We start from the raw sequence: 20,688 nt of genomic DNA on the forward strand, positions 1-20,688 counted from the left end.
ACGATGCGCTGCAGAGTCTTACGGCAGGACACGGTGCAGGCGCCGTACCACACGGTGATACAGCTGGTCAGGATGCTCTCTATGGTACCGCGGTAGAGGGAGGTCGTGATGGGGGTCGGGGCTCCAACTCTTTTGAGCTTGCGGAGGAAGTACAGGCGCTGGTGGGATCTCTTGGCCATTGATGCCGTGTTGTGGCTCCAGGACAGGTCTTCGGATATGTGCACTCCCAGGAACTTGGTGCTGCTCACTCTCTCCACTGCAGCACCGTCGATGGTTAGTGGAGCATGCTGGGGGCGCACTCTCATGTTTTGATTAATGTGCACTGTCCCAAAGGGCTACATAAATCTTCTTCTTTTCCTTTCGGCTTTTCCCCTCAGGAGTCGCCACAGCGAATCAATGTTCTCCATCTATCCCGGTTTTGTGCATACTCATCTCTCACCCGAGCGACCTTCATGTCCGCTTTGACCACATCCATAAACCTCCTCTTCGGTCTCCCTCTCGGTCTCCTGCCTGGCAGTTCAAGGCTCAGCATCCTTCTCCCGATATAGTCACTCTCTCTCCTCTGGACATGTCCAAACCATCTCAGTCTGGCCTCTCTGACTTTCTCTGCAAAGACTCTAATATGAGTTGTCCCTCTGGTATACTCATTCCTGATCCCACCATACCCGTTCACTTCCAAAGAAAACCTCAACATCTTCAGCTCTGCTACCTCCAGCTCTGCTTCCTGTCTTTCCTTCAGTGGCACTGTCTCCAGTCCAAACATCATGGCTGCTCTCACCACCGTTTTATACATCTTTCCTTTCAAACCTAGCTCAAACCCTTCTATCCCACATCACACCTGACATTTTTGTCCAGACGTTCATTCAAAAAACAAAACATTGCAGCTCCCATATTAATGAGAAGCACTTTTTAAACACTATAAATTTTCAGTGTGATTGTAGATGAAATAATTTGACATATTTCTGTGTTCAAAGGTTAGTGACTGGCTAGCACTCAAAGATGCTTTATAACTTTGGCCTTTCGACACACTTTTATGGCTAGAGAAGAAACATTATTTTCCAAGGGTTTCTAAGTGCCACTGTCATGTCATGATAATTGTTAGGACAAATAGCAAGTCCCGGTTTGAGAGCACTTAATTTTATGCAGTCTCTCAAGAGGACCGGTAACTACTTTCTTCTTCGCACTGTGTGTGAGGTCATCGTCAGCTGACCGCTTATACACACCCAATGAACTGCGATCAACCTACTGGTAAAACAGGTGTCATTGTGTAGTCTTGATGGTTACGAACAGCAGCGACCCTGTACTGTCACAAAAAACCAATAGAAAATGTGGGGAGCATTGCTTGTCAAACACAGTGCTCATATCACAAGCAGTACTCCGGCGGTCCTTTGTTCACTCTGATCCAGGATTACTTAGCTGCTTTCAAACACACTGAAACACAATGTTCATGAAGCCCTACCAACATGACGTGCAGCAGGCAGCCAAACAGTATTTTTGTGATGTGTTTGTACAAATAGAATTAATTAAGCTCACACGCACTGCTCTCACATCTGTAAAGATTGACTAGTGCTCATCAGACTTTGTAGTTTTAGAGTAAAACACTTCTGCCCAATGTTCCCTCTAATTTTTCATGTGTCTGAGCAAACACACAAGCTCCCTGAGCACACTGAGCACCACTGTGACGTGAGCAACATCAGATGTGTACGCTGTGGCTTAACCTGAACACATTTGCGCCGTTCTGCTCCGATTGGCTGCGTGAACTGTACGGCATTATTGGCTGGACATCTGTCACTCATTGAGTTATATTACAAAATTTTATAAAAAAAAATATATATATATACAATTAGTCTAATTAACTGGTTTATATCAGTTCTAAAATTAGGTATGAAGTAATGCGTTTCTGTTTTATTTTATTTTGTGCGCTGCATAGATGTTCTTGTGCGCTGAGTATGTGTTGCGCACGCGCACAGCTTCGAGGGAACATTGGTTCTGACTATCTGGGCAATCTTAAAATCTCAGGTTTCGTACTGAAAATGTTCCTCAGATTCATCCAGCAAGATTGTTGTGTATGTTTTTCTTGTGTAGTGCTTTTCCACCTACCATTCTCCCAAGCAATTCACACTGATTCCTTGGTCACCTGTTGATGGGTTTACATCGGCAGCAACGGAGGTTCGTTATCTTCCTCAAAGACACTTCAACTTGATCAAACTTGAGCCAGAAGATCAAATCCATAACTTCAGGGCATTGGAGGCGACCACTCTACCACTCAGCCATGCCCCCTCATCCATCTTCCGATAACAAAGAAAATGCATGTTTTCATCACATCTCCATTATTCTAAGCTAAATTGGAATGACAAAAGTAGTCAAATGGCCATTCCACCTCTAGTAACTGAAATTGGTTGAAACCAAAATATAATTACACCAAACACACTCTAATTGGCCTTGCTTTGTATACATGGGCACAGTCATGATTCCGTGTCTTCGGGGTAAGGAAGATCTGATCTTTGGTTGACGCTACACTAGAGCTAGGAGGGGCTGTGGCGCTGTCAGAAATCTGTCAAGACCCCCCACACAGCAACTTTATTTATGTGTATCTTTATATATATTTTTTCACAATTAAGTAAACATTTACTTGCTGTGTATTTGTGATGGCATGAAAGAGTGGGGTGAGTCTTTCAGTTACAAGTGCATTATTTTGGTAACGCATGTCAGAACACGCAATGGTTCACTGCGACCGTTTGCAATCTTATGCCGCTTTTCCATTAGCCCCTCAGAGCCCCGCAGCACAGCACTCCATGAAGCCCAGCAGCACACGGCACAGCCTCCATTGCTTTCCCATAACAACAGGCATGCGGCAGGATGTTGGGGAGAAAAACTGCATTGTGCAAGCTTGCGCTGCATTACTCAAACTCGCAGCCTGGCATACCTTTTCACTCAAAGATGCTTTATAACTTTAGCCTTTCGACACACTTTTATGGCTAGAGAAGAAACATTATTTTCCAAGGGTTTCTAAGTGCCACTGTCATGTCATGATAATTGTTAGGACAAATAGCAAGTCCCGGTTTGAGAGCACTTAATTTTATGCAGTCGAACAGACTCAGTATTTGTCATCATGGTCTTGCATTGGTCTTTTCAAGTACAAAATATCTCAATGTGTTGTTAAATTTCAGCTTGGAAATAAAGGATCAGGTGGATCCCATATCATCATACACTTTTGATCAATGATTAATTTGTCTTACCTGACCACGGAGTTCTTTCACAGCTTCTTCCTGCTTGGACCAGTCCTGAGTGCATGGTGAGTTTTTCATCGCCCTGGCAGCTATCTGAACTTCCAACCGTTGGTTGGTCACCCGCAGCCTGTCCACCTGCTCCAGGAAGCCCTTCAAACGAGTGTTCATTCCCCACATGATCTCATTGGAGTTCTGCTGCAAGTCCATGCTAAATTCACGTGTGTGGACGAGGAGACACTGACAGTTTCGGTCAAAGGATAGACATTATTGCTAAGGCCATTATTCGTCATAAATTAAATTAAAAGAAACACAGCAAACATACTTACTTCGCTCCCAGCCGATGTGATAATTTCTACACCCGTAAGTAAGTCGGAGGCGTTAACTAAGTAAATGTTTACCCAGTGATACTCACTCGAGGTAACGTGACCTCCCAAGTATCAAAGGACAATAATTGTAGTCAAAAAAAGGCACACATTTCTCCCGGTCTGTTTTAGTTGGTCACAAGAATCCAAAGAACCTCTCCTCTCTGCACAGCTTAGCACATTCCTCTCAAGAGGACCGGTAACTACTTTCTTCTTCGCACTGTGTGTGAGGTCATCGTCAGCTGACCGCTTATACACACCCAATGAACTGCGATCAACCTACTGGTAAAACAGGTGTCATTGTGTAGTCTTGATGGTTACGAACAGCAGCGACCCTGTACTGTCACAAAAAACCAATAGAAAATGTGGGGAGCATTGCTTGTCAAACACAGTGCTCATATCACGAGCAGTACTCCGGCGGTCCTTTGTTCACTCTGATCCAGGATTACTTTGCTGCTTTCAAACACACTGAAACACAATGTTCATGAAGCCCTACCAACATGACGTGCAGCAGGCAGCCAAACAGTATTTTTGTGATGTGTTTGTACAAATAGAATTAATTAAGCTCACACGCTCTGCTCTCACATCTGTAAAGATTGACTAGTGCTCATCAGACTTTGTAGTTTTAGAGTAAAACACTTCTGCCCAATGTTCCCTCTAATTTTTCATGTGTCTGAGCAAACACACAAGCTCCCTGAGCACACTGAGCACCACTGTGACGTGAGCAACATCAGATGTGTACGCTGTGGCTTAACCTGAACACATTTGCGCCGTTCTGCTCCGATTGGCTGCGTGAACTGTACGGCATTATTGGCTGGACATCTGTCACTCATTGAGTTATATTACAAAATTTTATAAAAAAAAATATATATATATATATACAATTAGTCTAATTAACTGGTTTATATCAGTTCTAAAATTAGGTATGAAGTAATGCGTTTCTGTTTTATTTTATTTTGTGCGCTGCATAGATGTTCTTGTGCGCTGAGTATGTGTTGCGCACGCGCACAGCTTCGAGGGAACATTGGTTCTGACTATCTGGGCAATCTTAAAATCTCAGGTTTCGTACTGAAAATGTTCCTCAGATTCATCCAGCAAGATTGTTGTGTATGTTTTTCTTGTGTAGTGCTTTTCCACCTACCATTCTCCCAAGCAATTCACACTGATTCCTTGGTCACCTGTTGATGGGTTTACATCGGCAGCAACGGAGGTTCGTTATCTTCCTCAAAGACACTTCAACTTGATCAAACTTGAGCCAGAAGATCAAATCCATAACTTCAGGGCATTGGAGGCGACCACTCTACCACTCAGCCATGCCCCCTCATCCATCTTCCGATAACAAAGAAAATGCATGTTTTCATCACCTCTCAATTTTTCTAAGCTAAATTGGAATGACAAAAGTAGTCAAATGGCCTTTCCACCTCTAGTAACTGAAATTGGTCGAAACCAAAATATAATTACACCAAACACACTCTAATTGGCCTTGCTTTGTATACATGGGCACAGTCATGATTCCGTGTCTTCGGGGTAAGGAAGATCTGATCTTTGGTTGACGCTACACTAGAGCTAGGTGGGGCTGTGGCGCTGTCAGAAATCTGTCAAGACCCCCCACACAGCAACTTTATTTATGTGTATCTTTATATATATTTTTTCACAATTAAGTAAACATTTACTTGCTGTGTATTTGTGATGGCATGAAAGAGTGGGGTGAGTCTTTCAGTTACAAGTGCATTATTTTGGTAACGCATGTCAGAACACGCAATGGTTCACTGCGACCGTTTGCAATCTTATGCCGCTTTTCCATTAGCCCCTCAGAGCCCCGCAGCACAGCACTCCATGAAGCCCAGCAGCACACGGCACAGCCTCCATTGCTTTCCCATAACAACAGGCATGCAGCAGGATGTTGGGGAGAAAAACTGCATTGTGCAAGCTTGCGCTGCATTACTCAAACTCGCAGCCTGGCATACCTTTTCATAAGCGGTGAGACTCTGGCACTGTTTGGTGCAATTTAAAATATGATTGTTGTTGCACAATATGGGGATGATACACATTGCATCCTATTAAATGCACAGCACTTTGACAATGGAAGTTTTTACGTTGATGAAAAATCAATTTCTAGGTTTATGACACTGGTCAGGAAAATTGCACACCCCTCTGCAAATGAGCCTTATTGAGTGTCATTTTGTAAGACCATTGTGAATGGTCACCCACATTTTGGGGGTGCCCAAGTGTATACACTATGAACAATATGAAACAATGTCTAAAATTTCATATGTACCATGGATGAGACGGAAAGCTCAAATGTGCTTCTTTACCTGCCATTGGAGTAGAATCACTTGTGACAAAAGCCAAAGTGTCGTAGGTTTTCTGGACCTAGATTCAATGCTTCAACACAACACATATTTCAGAGGAATTAGATCAATAAGCAATATCAATAATGTAGCAAGAATTACAAATTGGTTATTAATTCCCCGACTCCTGGGTGATGTTTTCCACCCCTTCCTAGACGTTCCCACTTCCTCGAACTATGCCTTGAATGATCGATTGCAGGTGTGCCGTGGATTTCCTCACTCCCTTCAACCCTGGGGCTTCCACGAGAAGTCATGTTGAAGCGAAATTATCTCCTAATCTGTGATTCCATTTCCTCATGTTTGATAAACATTATCAACATTATCATCACAGGAATACGTCTGTGTAAGCTCTCAGTCGTACAGGAGTGGTCCATCGATGAAAAGGTTTCTTCAGCCGTCATCTGTACTTCTTTGAAGGTGCCAGACGTTTCGCTTCTCATCCAAGATGCTTCTGCCGGACACTGCCATGATAGGTCCCTGCTTTCAGGTTGGGAGGAGCAGAGGACTACTCCCTGCGGCTCCACTGATTGTTCTTATTGTCCTGACTAACGACTGGCCTGATTGCCCCACTTGCGCCGGTATCACCTCACCAGCATTACTAATCCTATGATGCCTAAGCAGGCTGTTGTACGAACGATCCGTCACCGCCATGTCTGTACAGTAGGGATATATATATATATATATATATATATATATATATATATATATATATATATATATATATATATATATATATATATATATATATATATATATATATATATATAGGGCCAATACTACCAGTAAGACTTCGTTCGCTGAAGAAGCATTTGGATAAGAAGCGAAACGTCTGACACCTTCAAAGAAGTACAGATGACGGCTGAAGAAACCTTTTCATCGATATCATTACAGGTATTCATTATTATTTCTGGGCTGTAATTACTGTATTTTGCAAACATCTGATTAATAAGGGATGGAGTATTTGAAAAGGGTGATCGAGATTTATCTTTTAGATGAATCTTTCTTTTGTTCATTCCACCACCTTTGGAAATTTGCAGTCCTCCATCAGTAAATTGACTCATCAAAGTCGTGTCTCATCAGTAAATAAGCACTCGCTCCGAAGAGACAGGATAAGGATTACTGATAAAAATGACCAAAGCATTCACTTATAACAACTACAATCATTGTGCTAATATTAGTTTTAAAAGTAAAACATTTGTTTCATAAGCAGGTAGTTATAACATTTCGTTGTGTTTGCAACTATCTGTATGTAAAACAAATGTTTCATTACAAACAGCAAATCACATTAAAAATAATGTTCAGTGAAATGTGGAAACCTAACTGGCATGTCAAGAAAATTCCACACCCTCAACAGATGAAATCCTCCTGTTAGCATAAACACGACATCTAAATTAAATAAAGCAGATTAAGGGCAGTCGTGAGTCCAAATCCCGAGCGAGTCATCTGGTAACTGGAGGGTTCGCTGTTTGATTCCCGCTCTGTCTGAGTGACGTGTTTTCATTTCCTTGGTCAGGGAACATCACCCACTTCACCTCCATAGTGACTCACACTGGCGTACGGCAGGGTGTGAATGTTTGGTGATAGTCTTAGGTGTCACAGGCGCACACAGGCCACATTTCCATAAGTCTCCCACACGGCTGTATGTGATTTACCATAACCCGATTGAGAATACGCAAATGCATGATTTACGTTTCAACAGTTAAACGTCTCCAGAAAAGTATCATATATATCTGATGCATTCATATCATTTCCCCTCGGAAAGCTCCCGTGTGTCGTTGCTGACACCGTTGTGTTATGAAAGTCTGTTGAACAAGTGTTACATAAACAAGGAATGACACCAAGCCTGTTTTCAGGTGTCATGCGTGAAAGAAAATAGACAGAATAGAAATTATCATATTCAAAAGTTTCATGCTGTTGTATACTTAGTTGGCCGAACACAAGGCCCACAATGGAAGCACTGAAAATCTAGGGTCAATCTGAGGTGAACAGACACCGCCTGTTAAACTATCATCCTCAGGGAGGAGATCTGGCTTTGGGCAGAAGGGAGGACTTGATAGACTGCTTCACAGAAAGATTAGCCAGGTTACAAATCTGTTGCTCAGTTCATGGAAAGACAACCCATTATACCCACTATGTTCTGTTTGTGTATGGATGTTGATACTTGGGGTGGCTCGGGCGTGGTATTCAAATCAAGACGACTGTGTTTTACTAATGTATCATTTAATGTGCATATGCTCTCAATAAATAGCTTGGCAGAGGGCTGCAGAGGTTGGGCGTCGGTCGAAGAAGCGCACGTGAAGTGGCTTCATGAAAACTACGCCCCCCCTGGTCGGCAGTAAAAGACAATCTTCCTGTGTTCGAGCCTTCGTTCAGTGTCCGAGCCAACATCTCAGACAGTGTGTCAACATCTCCGGATGTATAGAATGGAGATGAAAGTTTGCTGAGTGAAATGACACAAATGAAAGTGAGGTGAAAGTCAATAGAGGACATTTCGGTTGCATTTCAGCACCACAATTCCTCTGTGAGTCATCACCATATCGTGGTTGAGGGTTTTGTGTCTTTTAATAATCTGAAGAGCTAAGTTGTCTGGGGCTTCGTGCCCCTGGCAGGGTCATCCATGACAAACAAGTTGAGGGACTCTGGTCTCTATGTCTCGGCAGCCTGTAAAGATCAGTCTTGCCTTCCTTGATGTCCAGCCTAGCATACAAGTCATCATAGGCCTCTTGTTTGGCCTTTGCCACCTTTACTTTAACCGTGCGCTGCATCTCCTTGTACTGCTGTCTACTCTCTTCCGTCCTCTCAGTATCCCACTTTTTCTCTGATCACCTCTTTCTCTGTATACACTCCTGCACCTCCCCATTCCACCACCAAGATCCCCCTTTCTCCATTCCTTTCATTCAATACACCAAGTACTTTCCGACCTGTCTCTGATTACGCTTGCTGTACTTTGCCAGTCATCTGGAAGATGACTTATGATGAATATAATAAATAGAACTCAGTTTACCTTGCCCAGACGTGAGTCACTGGGTCCCCCTTCCGAAGCAAAGTCTGGATAGGGCTCGTTGCCAAGCGCCTGGTGGCGCTACACCCATGGGGGCCAGCCGAGCTCAGCCCGAAAAGTGTATGTTATTTCCTCTCTCATTGGCTCACCACCCATGGGAGGGGCCAAAGGGGTTGGGTGCACTGTCAGGTAGGTTGCATCCAAAAGCGTGGACCCTGGTGGTTCGTTCCTGGATGTGGAATGCCAATCTTTTGCAGGGTAGGAGCCCGAGTTTATGTATGAGGTAGAGAAGTTCCGACTGCATATAGACAGACTTGCCTCCACACACAGCCTGGGTACTGGTACAGGTTTTCTCGAGCGGGGTTGGACTCTCTTCCACTCTGGAGTTTCCTGCAGTGAGAGGTGTAGAGCAGGTGTGGGCATAGTCATTGCACCCCACCTCAATTCCTGTACGTTAGGATTCACACCAGTCGACGAGAGGGTTGCCTCCCTTCGCCTCTGGGTGTTTTGTTATTGGACTTCTGTGCTCGTCATCAATTGTCCAGAATGAACGCATTGTTCAAACATAAGGGCGCCCATATGTGCACTTGGCAACAGGACTACCTTAGCCGCAGTATGATGATTGATTTTGAGGTTGTATCATTGGATTTGCGGCCGCATATTTTGACGAAAAAAGGTGCTCCAATGATGGGAGAAAAGTGCCAGTCTGACTTTGCAGACTCAAACTTATTGTGAGAGTTTGTTGGGAGCATCTGGCGGGGTCCCCTGTCAGAAGGAGTTTCAACTCGCACCTCCAGCTGAGCTTTTCGCATGTCCCAGGGCAGGCGGGGGGCATTGAGTTCAAATGGACCACTATAGTTCCGTACCTCTATAGTTCAAGCCGCCAATTCTCAGTTGCGGCCGTAAGGTGGCTGGTTCCTGTGTGGACATTGAGTATGGCAACCACCATACTCGCTGGTGGACATCAGCAGTAAGGAATGCCGTCAATCTGAAGAAGAAGTCCTATCGGGTCTTTATTGCTGGAGGAGATAAACATCTAAAACATGTCAGATAGGGTCAATGAAGACTGGAGTTAATGACCCAAGTGTGAGGAGAATTGGGACAGTTTATGCACTTGTTACGCTCAGGGCTGAAATAGAAGTGTGGATACTGTACATACCCATTTTCACTCAGTAATTACAAAATTGTTTTCTATATTTTCTATAATGGATCACGGTTTGGCCCTTCTAGTATTTTCTACAACGCTTGTAACAGATAGTAGCATACTCTGAGCCTCATATTGAGGGTTATTACGTCAAAATAAGGTGAACTCTCCTGTAATATTCAATAATTATAAGAAATCAAATGATCAAATCAAATTTTGGGACATTGTTAGTTGGATTCATATAGGAAGCCGACAGTTTTTGAGGATTTTCTTAGAACCTATTTGTGTGATTTACAATGTCCTTTTTCATTGATAATAATTACAAGACATTTAGTTTCATTTGATATTTCAATTGATTTGGATTGGATATGCCTTTATTAGTCTCACAGTGGAGAAATTTACATTGATTTGAAGATCATTTTGACATTTTGAATTTGTTTGGTGTCAAACAAGTTTTTTTAAAATATATTTGATTATTTTTACACGGTATTCATAAGGCCCTCAAGGTTTTTTCCACAGCAGTAAAACGTTATGTCATCAACAAATAGAACTTTTTTTAAACTTTGAAAACACCGCAAATGTCAATTCTTCTAGACCCAGGGGTGTCAAACTCAGGTGCCGGAGGGCCACTGTATTGCATGTTTTCCAAGTTTCACTGTTGCAAACATGCAGGACAGTGACCCTTCAGGACCTGAGTTGGACACCCCTGATCTAGACTATAAATACACCAAGCATAGAACTTGGGGGTATTCCATGAATTATATTCAACTGGATCAATCTATTCATTTTCTGATTCATTTATCCTCTCAAATGTTGCCCGGCGTGTTCAAGCCTATCCCAACCATCTTCAGGCAGTAGGCAGTGTACAACTTGAACTGGTTCACAGCCAGTTGCAGAACACACATAGACAAACAAACATTTGCGCTCACATTGACACCTCGGGAGAATTGACAGTGTTCCATCAAACTGCCTCACATGGCTTTGGGATGTGGTAGAGAAATGGAGTATCGGGACTGTACCAATACTGGCACCATAAAAATTAGATGGAATTGAACCCTACACTTCTGCACTTTGAAGCCAACATGCTCACCAATGGACCACCGGGCCGCCCCGATCTTCAATTCATTTGATTTTAATTTGTTAAAGCATACGTACAATTCACTCATGGTACAGTGATACATTCACCTGAATTTGTGCAGGCAGCATTGGATCAGTTCCCACTCGTTGTCATTGAGGATGTGGGTCTGTGTAAGCTCTCAGTCGTACAAGAGTGGTCCATCGATGAAAAAGTTTCTTCAGCCGTCATCTGTACTTCTTTGAAGGTGTCGGACGTTTCGCTTCTTCTTCGAACTTTTAGTTCGCTGACGAAGCCTCTTGGATTAGAAGCGAAACGTTCGACACCTTCAAAGAAGTACAGATGACGGCTGAAGAAACCATTTCATTGAAAATGTGGGTTACAACAAGCGGTGGTGTGAGGCGAGGGATAATTGGCCTTGGAGATATTTTGTTGGACTGCAATTGGCTAGCAACCATTTCAAGATGTACCTGCTCGCCAAAGAGTTAGGCCTGTGACCCTTGTGAAGACGGATTCCTCGAAGGGTGCAGTTCCTTCCAACTATCGGCCAATATCCTGTCTCTCCAAAACATGGAAGCTCATGTCAGGCATCATTGCGGCTAAGATAGGTAGACACATGGATCAATACATGAGCAAAGCACAGAAAGGCATTGATAGAGATACTAGAGGTGCCAAACATCATGCCAAACATTGACAGAACAGTCGCTCAAGACTGCAGGTCCCGACATACCAACCTTTGCAAAGCCTGGATTGATGAAGAAAGCAAATGACTCGATGCCACACACATGGATCACTGAATGCTTGGTGTTGTATAAGGTCAACAGGACCCTGAGAGCCTTCGTTGCAAACTTGATGAGGATGTGGAAAACCACACTTGAAGCCAATGGCAAGCCACTAATGCAAGTGTCCATCAAATGTGGTATATACCAAGGTGATGCACTCTCCCCACTGCTGTTCTGTATATAACTGAACCCCCTCAGCCAAATAATCACCAAGACAGGCTATGGATACCGCCTCAGAAATGAAGCTAAAATCAGTCACCTCGTCTACATGGATGACATAAAGCTGTATGGTAAGAGCGAAAGGGACATAGACTCCCTGATCCACACAACCAGGATCTACAGCAGTGACATCGCGATGTCATTCGGGCTGGAGAAATGTAGTCGGATGATGACCAAGAGGGGCAAGTTAGTCCACACTGAAGGGGTCTCACTCCCTGAAGGAACAATAGCAGACATTGAAAACAGCTACAAGAATCTTGGTATACCACAGGCCAATGGCAACCTCGAACTAGCAACAAGGAAAGCGGCTACAACCAAATACCTCCAGCGGGTGAGGCAAGTCCTAAAAAGCCAGCTCAATGGCAAGAACAAGACCTGGGCAATAAACAGTTATGCCCTGCCAGTGATCAGATACGCTGCAGGAATAATAAGGTGGCCAAAGGAAAACATTCAGACCACGGATGTTAAGACCCGAAAACTCCTCACCGTGCATGGAGGGTTCCATCCCAAGTCCAGTACCCTGAGACTGTACACAAGCCGTAAGGAAGGAGGCCGCGGACGAGTGAGCGTGAGAGCCACTGTCCAGGATGAAACATCCAAGCTCAATGAATACATCAAAGAGAAGGCTCCAGCGGATGATGTACTCAGAGAATGTCTCAGACAATGGGGAACAGAGGATGAGGCGCTGGAAGAGGGACAATCATCCGAGGAAAAGCCCCTCCACGGGATGTACCACCAAACCATAACTGAAGTGGGTGATCTCAAGAAGTCCGATCAGTTGCTAGAGAGGGCTGGCCTAAAGGACATCACAGAGGCACTCATCCTGGCTGCCCAAGAGCAGGCCCTGAACACCAGAGCCATAGAGGCAGGGATATACCACACCAGACAAGACCCAAGGTGTAGGTTGTGCAAAGAGGCACCTGAGACAATCCAACACGTAACTGCAGGGTGTAAGATGCTGGCAGGGAAAGCCTACATGGAGCGCCATAACCAGGTGGCTGGCATAGTCTGTCGAAACATTTGTCCGGAATATGGACTGGAAACCCCAAGGTCAAAATGGGAAACACCTCCCAAGGTAGTAGAGAATGACCGAGCAAAGATCCTGTGGGACTTCCAGATACAGACAGACAAGATGGTAATGGCCAACCAATCAGATATTGTGGTCATAGATAAAGGGCAGAGGAAAGCTGATGTCGTGGATGTAGCGGTCCCGAGTGATGGAAACATCAGAAAGAAGGAACATGAGAACTCGAGAAATACAGATGGCTCTGAGAGGAGCTGGAGAGAGCCTGGAAGGTAAAGTTAACAGTCGTGCCTGTGGTGGTCGGAGCACTCGGGGCAATGACTCCCAAACTAGATGAGTGGGTGCAACAGTATATCTCGGTCCAGAATAGCGTAGTGCTGGGAACAGCACAGATACTGCGCAGAACCCTCAAGCTTCCTGGCCTCTGGTAGAGGGCCCGAACTAAAATGGGGGACGGACACCACACAAGGGGGATGAGACGAGGATTTGCTTTTTTATTATATATCTTCATGCACTGAGTTTATTTTTGTCCATGGTGTGAATCTGAGTATTCTCTCTTTAAAACGTTGTAAGTCACACAATGAACGTTTAAACACAGCTTCCGTCTTTTGTGCAACAAAAGAATAAGTGAAACTCGTCTGAGCAGTTTTAATGGCATCTATTGTACTGGGAAATTAACTGGATGATAAAAATGTAGAGAAAACCAGGAACTTATTTCAACACGGCCAAAAAACATTTCCCCATTCTTGTTTTTGTTTCAAACAAACAAACCACACCTTAGAGTTTTGTACAGATCATATCTGTGGGACAGATGGGAGTTTTGTTCTTGTACCATCAGGACTTCATTCCTTACATTTCATCAATACAGCAAGTGCAGAAAATGAGGAAAGACTGTACTTGAATATTCTGAAGGGAGTCTGCCAATTATTTGAACCCATATGCATGTCTGTCACCTGCAGTGAGGTTCTACCTGAATGATGAAAAGCTTATGCCGCAAAGATAATGGGACAATAATAATCATAAAATTATTGTGATTCAACTCAGGCCTAACAAACTAAGGAAAAGTTACTGCAATTAATTGTAGAGACAGCATTCCTAAATAAAAGGAATTCAAGAATCTAATAAAATGCTTCGTACATTCTTTTCTTCAGCTTGTTTATCTGTTTCTATTCTCGATGTTACGTTCCGGTTTGCGACCAACGAGTTGGATTGCCGGGCCCTCCCTGCCGCTGCGCAGGTGTTGGTCATTGTAATCAGTGGCAGTTAAAAGGACTCCTGGCACGACCACTCTCGGTCAGGTCGTTATTTGCTCCTGTCACATTTTGCTTGTGTTTGTCTCCATTGTAGCGGATGTTTTCCCCATGCTCTCACTCATGTTACGGTCACTGCTCGTTTTTTAGCTTCAGCTGCGGATTTTTTTGTCACTTTGGATTTTTTCGTCACGGCCGAGCTCTGGATTTATTTATTCTCTTGATTTAGCAATAGCAGCAAGTAAATAAAAAAATCTACAGTCTAGTTCTATGTCCCTTTGTAGGTGTTTTGTGTTAAGAAAGTTATTTTGTATCCTCATTTTGTGCAATGCTTTAATATTGAGAGGATCTGGCAACCCAGCCACAACGCCTCAAAGTCAGTGACAGGTACAATGCTGAGAGAAGCGCTTTCTCTCTGTGCTGCCGTAAATAAACATCCTACTTGTACGATCGAAACAAGAAGCACCATGTCGAGTCTTTAATCTCCCAAATGCATCGCAAACACGCTGAAGATCTCAACATTTTGGCCGATTTCACCCTGTCAGTTTTGTTTCATCTTGTCATATTCTACTCATGGTTTTTCTTTGATACTTTGTTTAAGATTTTTTTGCTGCTGATTTTATTGAATACAATTTGTCATATAGACCCTGCTCCTGAGATGGTTTGGACATGTCCAGAGGAGAGAGAGTGACTATATCGGGAGAAGGATGCTGAGCCTTGAACACCAAGGCAGGAAGACCAAGGACAAGGTTTATGGATGTTGTCAAAGAGGTAGCTGGTGTGAGAAAAGAGGATGCACAAAACCGGGTTAGATGGAGGACACTGATTCGCTCACCATTTGAAATTTGTGTCATGTCTATTTGGGTTAACCCTTTTGGATTTTTGAATTTGCTGAAATGTTCAAAGCATATTGTGCATACCGTATATTATCAGTTTCTTTTTTATTTTATTTGTTCTTTTATTTTGTATTCTCCTGCCAAACACTCACGTGACTGGATTAAAAACTGTTGTCCTTGTAACTCTTTGATATTTTTCTAAACGCCCGAGGGTCATATAAACTTCCAAAATAATTAAACGGGGAGTGCCACTGTCTCACTGCCATTGAGTGTTACGTGGAAGAGGGTTAGGCAAACAAGTTTTCAGCTGAACAAGTCAGGACCAAGTTAGTTAAACAGGTATCAACATTTTCAGCAGTGCGGGTAATGTTTCTACTTAAGCAATCCAATAATGACATTTAAAGATGTTCTGAAAATCAACAATTCAAGAAGATTTACAATGAAGACCAAGCACTGTGGACATGTTCTAGGAAAATGAGAACCAATGCTGGGAGTTAATGCACATCGTCTTTCCCAGAAGTGTTTATGTAACTGGAAATGTGTTAACTGTAGTCGAGTGGTTCAAACCTGCGTGAATTCATAATGTTTTGTGATGACAGCGAAGTGCAATTAACAAGAAGAGGCCAACAAAGAGAACTTAACCTATTGGTCGCAGAGGAAGGGAGTGAGGAGAGTGAATAACTAATTTCACCAGTTTATCCAGCTGAGGAACAGTCGTGGGCGTCATCCATCAGATAATGGACACCCTGTTATCCACAGGCAATTGGGACATGGCAGCTCAGCCCAAACAAGTATTGTTGCTGTTGTCATCAACTGTAAACTGGTTTTGCGCAAGAGCAAATGAATGTGTAAAATATTTCAGAGAAGACGTTTTGTGAGACCAACGAAACAAACAAAAACTAAACTGTCTTTTACAGTGTACAGTACAGTAATGTGTTGATTGATTGTTAAGTTTATATGTCGGACCCTCTATTTTTTTAATATTCAGTACTTTAACTTATTCATTGATTGTTAAGTGTCTTTATATCTTGGGAGGATGGGCATTACAAGATTTGCTGCAAACAAAATAAGACATAAAAATTATCTCGTAGTTCCAAATTAAATGTCATCATGAAGGATGTTCAACAATTCTTTTCCAAAGCATATGCGGTTAGTCTTAAATATCAACTGATGCAATAAAAACATTTCTGAATCACATTTACTTTTAAAAAGGTCAGCTCAAAGTGTGAATGAGCCTCTCCCATTTGCACCACACAGTCATGATTTGCTAGGCTTGGCGTGGAATGATCGTTAGTTTTTTTTATTGTCAGCAAATTTAGCCTTCACAAATACATTTTTCCTTCGATGAGTATTTTTCGAAGTGGAAATAATCTTCCATAACAGTTAATTTACTTCACATAGACAAAAACAGATTAGCAAATGATTATTATTAACAATGCTGCTGCACTTAGAAAATGAAAATGTTTCTATTCCATTGTATACTCTTATTGCCTGAATTATATTTACTAACAAACATGCGCCCCTCCCACTGCCAGACAGGTGAATGAACAATTTACATTTGATGTTTAATGAAAATTGGAATTGCTCATGATCAATTAGAATGGAATGAATTGCATTTACCAGTTGAGATCCCATCACTTGGCAACTTGACAATTTTGGTTTTACGGTGGTGGCCCAGGGGGAGAGTAGTAGACAAGTTTAATTATGAGTTAGTGGGTGAATGGCATGCCTAAACTCATCTCGGCAATACGTGCCAGGGCAGCTGCTCCACGCGTGACACGCCCGGTAGACGATGAAGTCACACCACAGGTTGGCGTCGAAGCAAAGACTAAACTGTCCTTTTCTCGACCACACCCTCGTAGCGCACTATAAAATCCATCCTCCAGCCTGGCTTCAACCGTCTCCACTTCGCCTTTCCTTAGGTTTGACAATTTGACAGGCAAGAGCGCAGCCCGAGCCAAAGTAGGTCAAAATGACATCCTCAATCCGCACAGGGCTATCGTCAATGTCCCTGTCCTCTTTGCCCGTGTCCGTTCCACGGCGGGCTGCCAGCCTTTACTCCGGTTCTGGCAAAACTGTGAAGATGTCCTATGGCACCGGGTTAAATTCAGGCTTGGACCTGGGTTGGTCACTCGGCGGAGGCATCATGGATGGCAGCAGCAACTTCGCCTTTGGTGGCAGCGAGAAAGCAACCATGCAGAACCTCAACGATCGCCTGTCCTCCTACCTGGACAAGGTTCGATCCCTGGAGAGCGCCAACGCCATGTTGGAGCGTCAAATCCGCGAGTGGTATGACAGGCAGACTCCCATCATGAGAGATTACACCAAGTACGAGGCAATCATCGCTGACCTGCGCAGAAAGGTTGGTGTCTCTGTGAGGCTAACCACTGGTTGTACACTGTATGAAATAACGGGAAAGAAAAAAAAAAAAAGATAACACGGATTGGACTATTAGACTTTCCAGTTGGTGACTATGTTTTTTTTTTAGATTAGTGATGCTGCTCAGATCAATGCCAGGTTGATGCTGCAGATCGACAATGCACGGCTGGCAGGAGAGGACTTCAGGATCAAGTGAGTAAATTGCTCATAATAATTATCATAGTCATTCATTAGAATAATTATCACTGACGCAAGCCACTTTCTTATTTACACCTGCACAATCAAATCACATTTATATTGAATTTCCTTGATCAAAAAAGTTCTGTTTCAAATGCCTACACAGTGTTGTGGGGTGACACTGTCACATTTAACACGATTTAACATGATTGTGTGTTCGAAGTTTGAAGACAGGAGAACGAAACAGGGATAATATTTGTCATCATTGGAAGTCAAATTTGCTGATACAGTTCTTGTTAAGAAGAAAAAAATATCTGATTAGATATTTCATATTCGTTATACGAAACGGTTGGAGAGTTTATTTAATCAGGGATGCCCTTTGGTGACTCAGACGTTAAGAGTAGAAAAACGGGTGAAACCGGTTTTGGTGGGACATAATCTTGTCATTTGTTGGTAATGCTAATAGCAATTAAGATGGTGCCCAGACATGAGCTCCTCTGTGTTTAATTACCAACAGGTTTGAAAATGAGCTGGCCGTACGCATGTCAGTGGAGGCAGACATTGCTGGACTGCGCAAAGTCGTGGATGACTTGACCATGGCTCGCACTGACCTGGAGATGCAAGTGGAGGGCTTGAAGGAAGAACTGGTCTACCTGAAGAAGAACCATGCCGAGGTAATTTATCTGCTCACAGAAACACCGAAAGCCCTTGGATTTGAGGATGAACACATTTGACACTGTCGATAATACACACATCGTATCGTTCGATAGTTTATTTTCCATTTTTTGACAGCCAGTTTGACGTGATCCTTATTATGATGGTCTTACAGTTGCACACAAGTCAACTATTTGCTCTTTTGCCTTCCGGAGGGAGACACTTTTCCTAAACTAACATGTCCCAAGGACTGTCTTGCACATCCAAAAACTATTCGCAAGAGGACTTAGATCTGGTAATCTGCCATGCATGTTTATTGTCAGTCACAAGGTAGTGATCTATTTGTTTAACATGCAATCTTGCAACATTGGAAACCTCTCAAGCTAAAATTTGCATGTTTGTTCATGGACTCAAACCACAAATGTGATGCAAAAATGTCTTCATTAAACATATGGATATGTTTAACTAGAGCATCAGGGTTCTGCTATATAATCATTGGAATCTTATGTGACTCAAACAAAAAATATTTTTTTCCTTTGGAAAAGTCTTATTTACATTGGTATGACTGCACTTGTGGGACCAGTATGCTTTGTCTTCCTTTTTTTGTTGAACACTAATTTCTTCCTACAGGAAATGGCGGCATTGCGAAACCAAGTGAATTCCTGCGCTGTGAACGTAGAAGTGGATGCCAGACCCCAGGAGGACATGTCCAGAACCATTGATGAGATCAGAAGACAGTACGAGGCTATTACTGAGAAGAACCGCCGTGATATGGAAAACTGGTACAAGACCAAGGTCAGGAGAGCAAGATAAGACATTAAACCCTACAACCCTGCAATGGACGGTAACGAAAGGGGCAAATGGTTTACCGACAACTTGAATGCGTTTGCGTTCTGTCATGCAGTTTGACGATTTGAACAAGCAAGTCGCCAGCAGCACGCAGATCCTCCAGACCTCCCGCACTGAAATAAGTGAGCTCAAGAGAACATTGCAAGCCCTGCAGATTGAACTCCAATCCCAATGTAGCATGGTAATAGCATATCTATCGCACATTTAGCCTGACTATAGAATCAGGGCATTCTGAAACTCTAAAAATTATTCTTTCTTTCATTTGACAGAAATCTGCATTAGAGAGTCAGGTGGCGGAAACAGAGGCTCGTTACGCCCAGCAGCTGAACCACCTCCAGTCCATCGTCAACGGCCTAGAAAATGAGCTCAGTCAGATGAGGTTGGACATCGAGAGGCAGGCGTCGGAATACCAGGTGTTGCTTGACATCAAGTGCAGGCTTGAAATGGAGATCGCCGAATACAGAAGACTGCTGGATGGAGAAGATGTCAAGTAAGAGAAAGTCACTCAGCTTTTCTCATTTCAGCTCTGACAAACAAAAAGGAACATCAATCTTGTCTAAGCCTCTGAATGAACTGTAACGTTTGCTATTCTCTCTTTTCCATACTTTCAGGACCATACAAATTGTCAAAGAAGTCAAAAGTAAGTGCATGGCATCACTAACCTTTTCCTTTTTTTAATCAATTTGAGTGATATAGTGATATAGCTATTCTGTAATATTCATTCTTGTTCATAATCTCTCTTTAGCCCAACCAGTCATAACCCAAAGAAGAAGAGTCGTCATTGAGGAAATGGTCGATGGAAAAGTGGTGTCCCGCTCAGAAGATGTGGACGTCGGTGTCCGCAAGAATTAGAAAGACCAGATTCCGAGCAACAGATCTATGTCAAGTCATAGATGAAAAAAAAATGTAATGTCATACTTATTATTGGATTTTTTTGTTTGTGACACAAAATAAGCATCTTATGTCAAGAATTCTCCAAAAACCAACTGAAACGAGGCGATGATTACAATTCCCGCCAGGTTTGTAATTTAAGACACATCACCATCAAATGCCCTCTCCGTCAAATGCCAATAAAAAAATTGTATGACCATAAAATGGTGTCATTTCCTTATTGTTCAAGCGATTTTGGATTGAATGTTCAAACGTGACACAGTCTCTGATCCGAGCAAAAGAATTTGCAGTGTTGCTCACCGTGAAAAGAAACTTGATGTTGCCTTGAGCCACCAGTTCAACGGCACCAATGCTCAACAAACATGGCACCGGTGCAAATAGGCTGCTTGTGGTGGTGGAAAACATCATGTTGCAATATTTGCCTTCAATGTGTTCATTGGGATATTTTGGTACAGTGTTCAATC

At 43.0% G+C, this 20,688-nt stretch overlaps 2 protein-coding genes and 1 long non-coding RNA gene across 6 annotated transcripts in view; 1 reads left to right on the top strand and 2 right to left on the bottom strand.

The window, feature by feature from the left end:
* Nucleotides 1-4,387, bottom strand: part of krt222 (keratin 222) — a 23,371-nt gene extending 18,984 nt beyond the window's left edge. The window contains exons 1-2 of one of the 3 annotated variants that reach the window (XM_089005651.1): nucleotides 3,557-4,387; nucleotides 3,240-3,467 (exon numbers count right to left, since the gene is read on the bottom strand). In XM_089005651.1, coding sequence (XP_088861777.1) covers nucleotides 3,240-3,437 — 198 coding nt within the window. In that variant the 5' untranslated portion in view covers nucleotides 3,438-3,467; nucleotides 3,557-4,387. Of the gene's footprint in view, nucleotides 1-3,239; nucleotides 3,533-3,556 lie in introns of those variants that run through there. The other 2 variants (XM_089005649.1, XM_089005650.1) reach the window with 2 other exon arrangements.
* A 111-nt stretch (nucleotides 4,388-4,498) lies between these two features.
* LOC148892015 (uncharacterized) lies at nucleotides 4,499-17,036 on the bottom strand. 2 transcript variants are annotated; one of them, XR_016116123.1, is made up of 5 exons: nucleotides 16,895-17,036; nucleotides 9,811-9,963; nucleotides 8,948-9,334; nucleotides 5,908-5,977; nucleotides 4,499-4,921 (listed from the first exon to the last, which is right to left on the bottom strand). It is a non-coding gene; the product is annotated as an uncharacterized LOC148892015 (long non-coding RNA). The 2 variants fall into 2 exon arrangements; XR_016116124.1 differs by having other exon boundaries at nucleotides 9,811-9,980.
* A 135-nt stretch (nucleotides 17,037-17,171) lies between these two features.
* On the top strand, nucleotides 17,172-20,428 carry LOC148892016 (keratin, type I cytoskeletal 42-like). The gene is made up of 8 exons (XM_089005324.1): nucleotides 17,172-17,636; nucleotides 17,763-17,845; nucleotides 18,348-18,504; nucleotides 19,115-19,279; nucleotides 19,389-19,514; nucleotides 19,603-19,823; nucleotides 19,945-19,973; nucleotides 20,079-20,428. Exons 1-8 carry the CDS (start codon nucleotides 17,247-17,249, stop codon nucleotides 20,183-20,185), a joined length of 1,278 nt encoding a protein of 425 aa, XP_088861450.1. The 5' UTR covers nucleotides 17,172-17,246; the 3' UTR covers nucleotides 20,186-20,428.
* The last annotated feature ends 260 nt before the right edge of the window (nucleotides 20,429-20,688 follow it).

The sequence above is a fragment of the Hippocampus bargibanti genome, linkage group LG10, assembly GCF_051943395.1.
Source record: "Hippocampus bargibanti isolate YZ-2025 linkage group LG10, ASM5194339v1, whole genome shotgun sequence".
Taxonomy (NCBI): Eukaryota; Metazoa; Chordata; class Actinopteri; order Syngnathiformes; family Syngnathidae; genus Hippocampus; species Hippocampus bargibanti.

Coding starts and splice junctions, on each gene's coding strand:
- LOC148892016 (XM_089005324.1), top strand. CDS start 17,247: ATGACATCCTCAATCCGCACAGGGCTATCGTCAATGTCCCTGTCCTCT. Junction 18,505..19,114: donor TGAAGAAGAACCATGCCGAG/GTAATTTATCTG, acceptor TTCTTCCTACAG/GAAATGGCGGCATTGCGAAA. Junction 19,515..19,602: donor TCCAATCCCAATGTAGCATG/GTAATAGCATAT, acceptor TTCATTTGACAG/AAATCTGCATTAGAGAGTCA.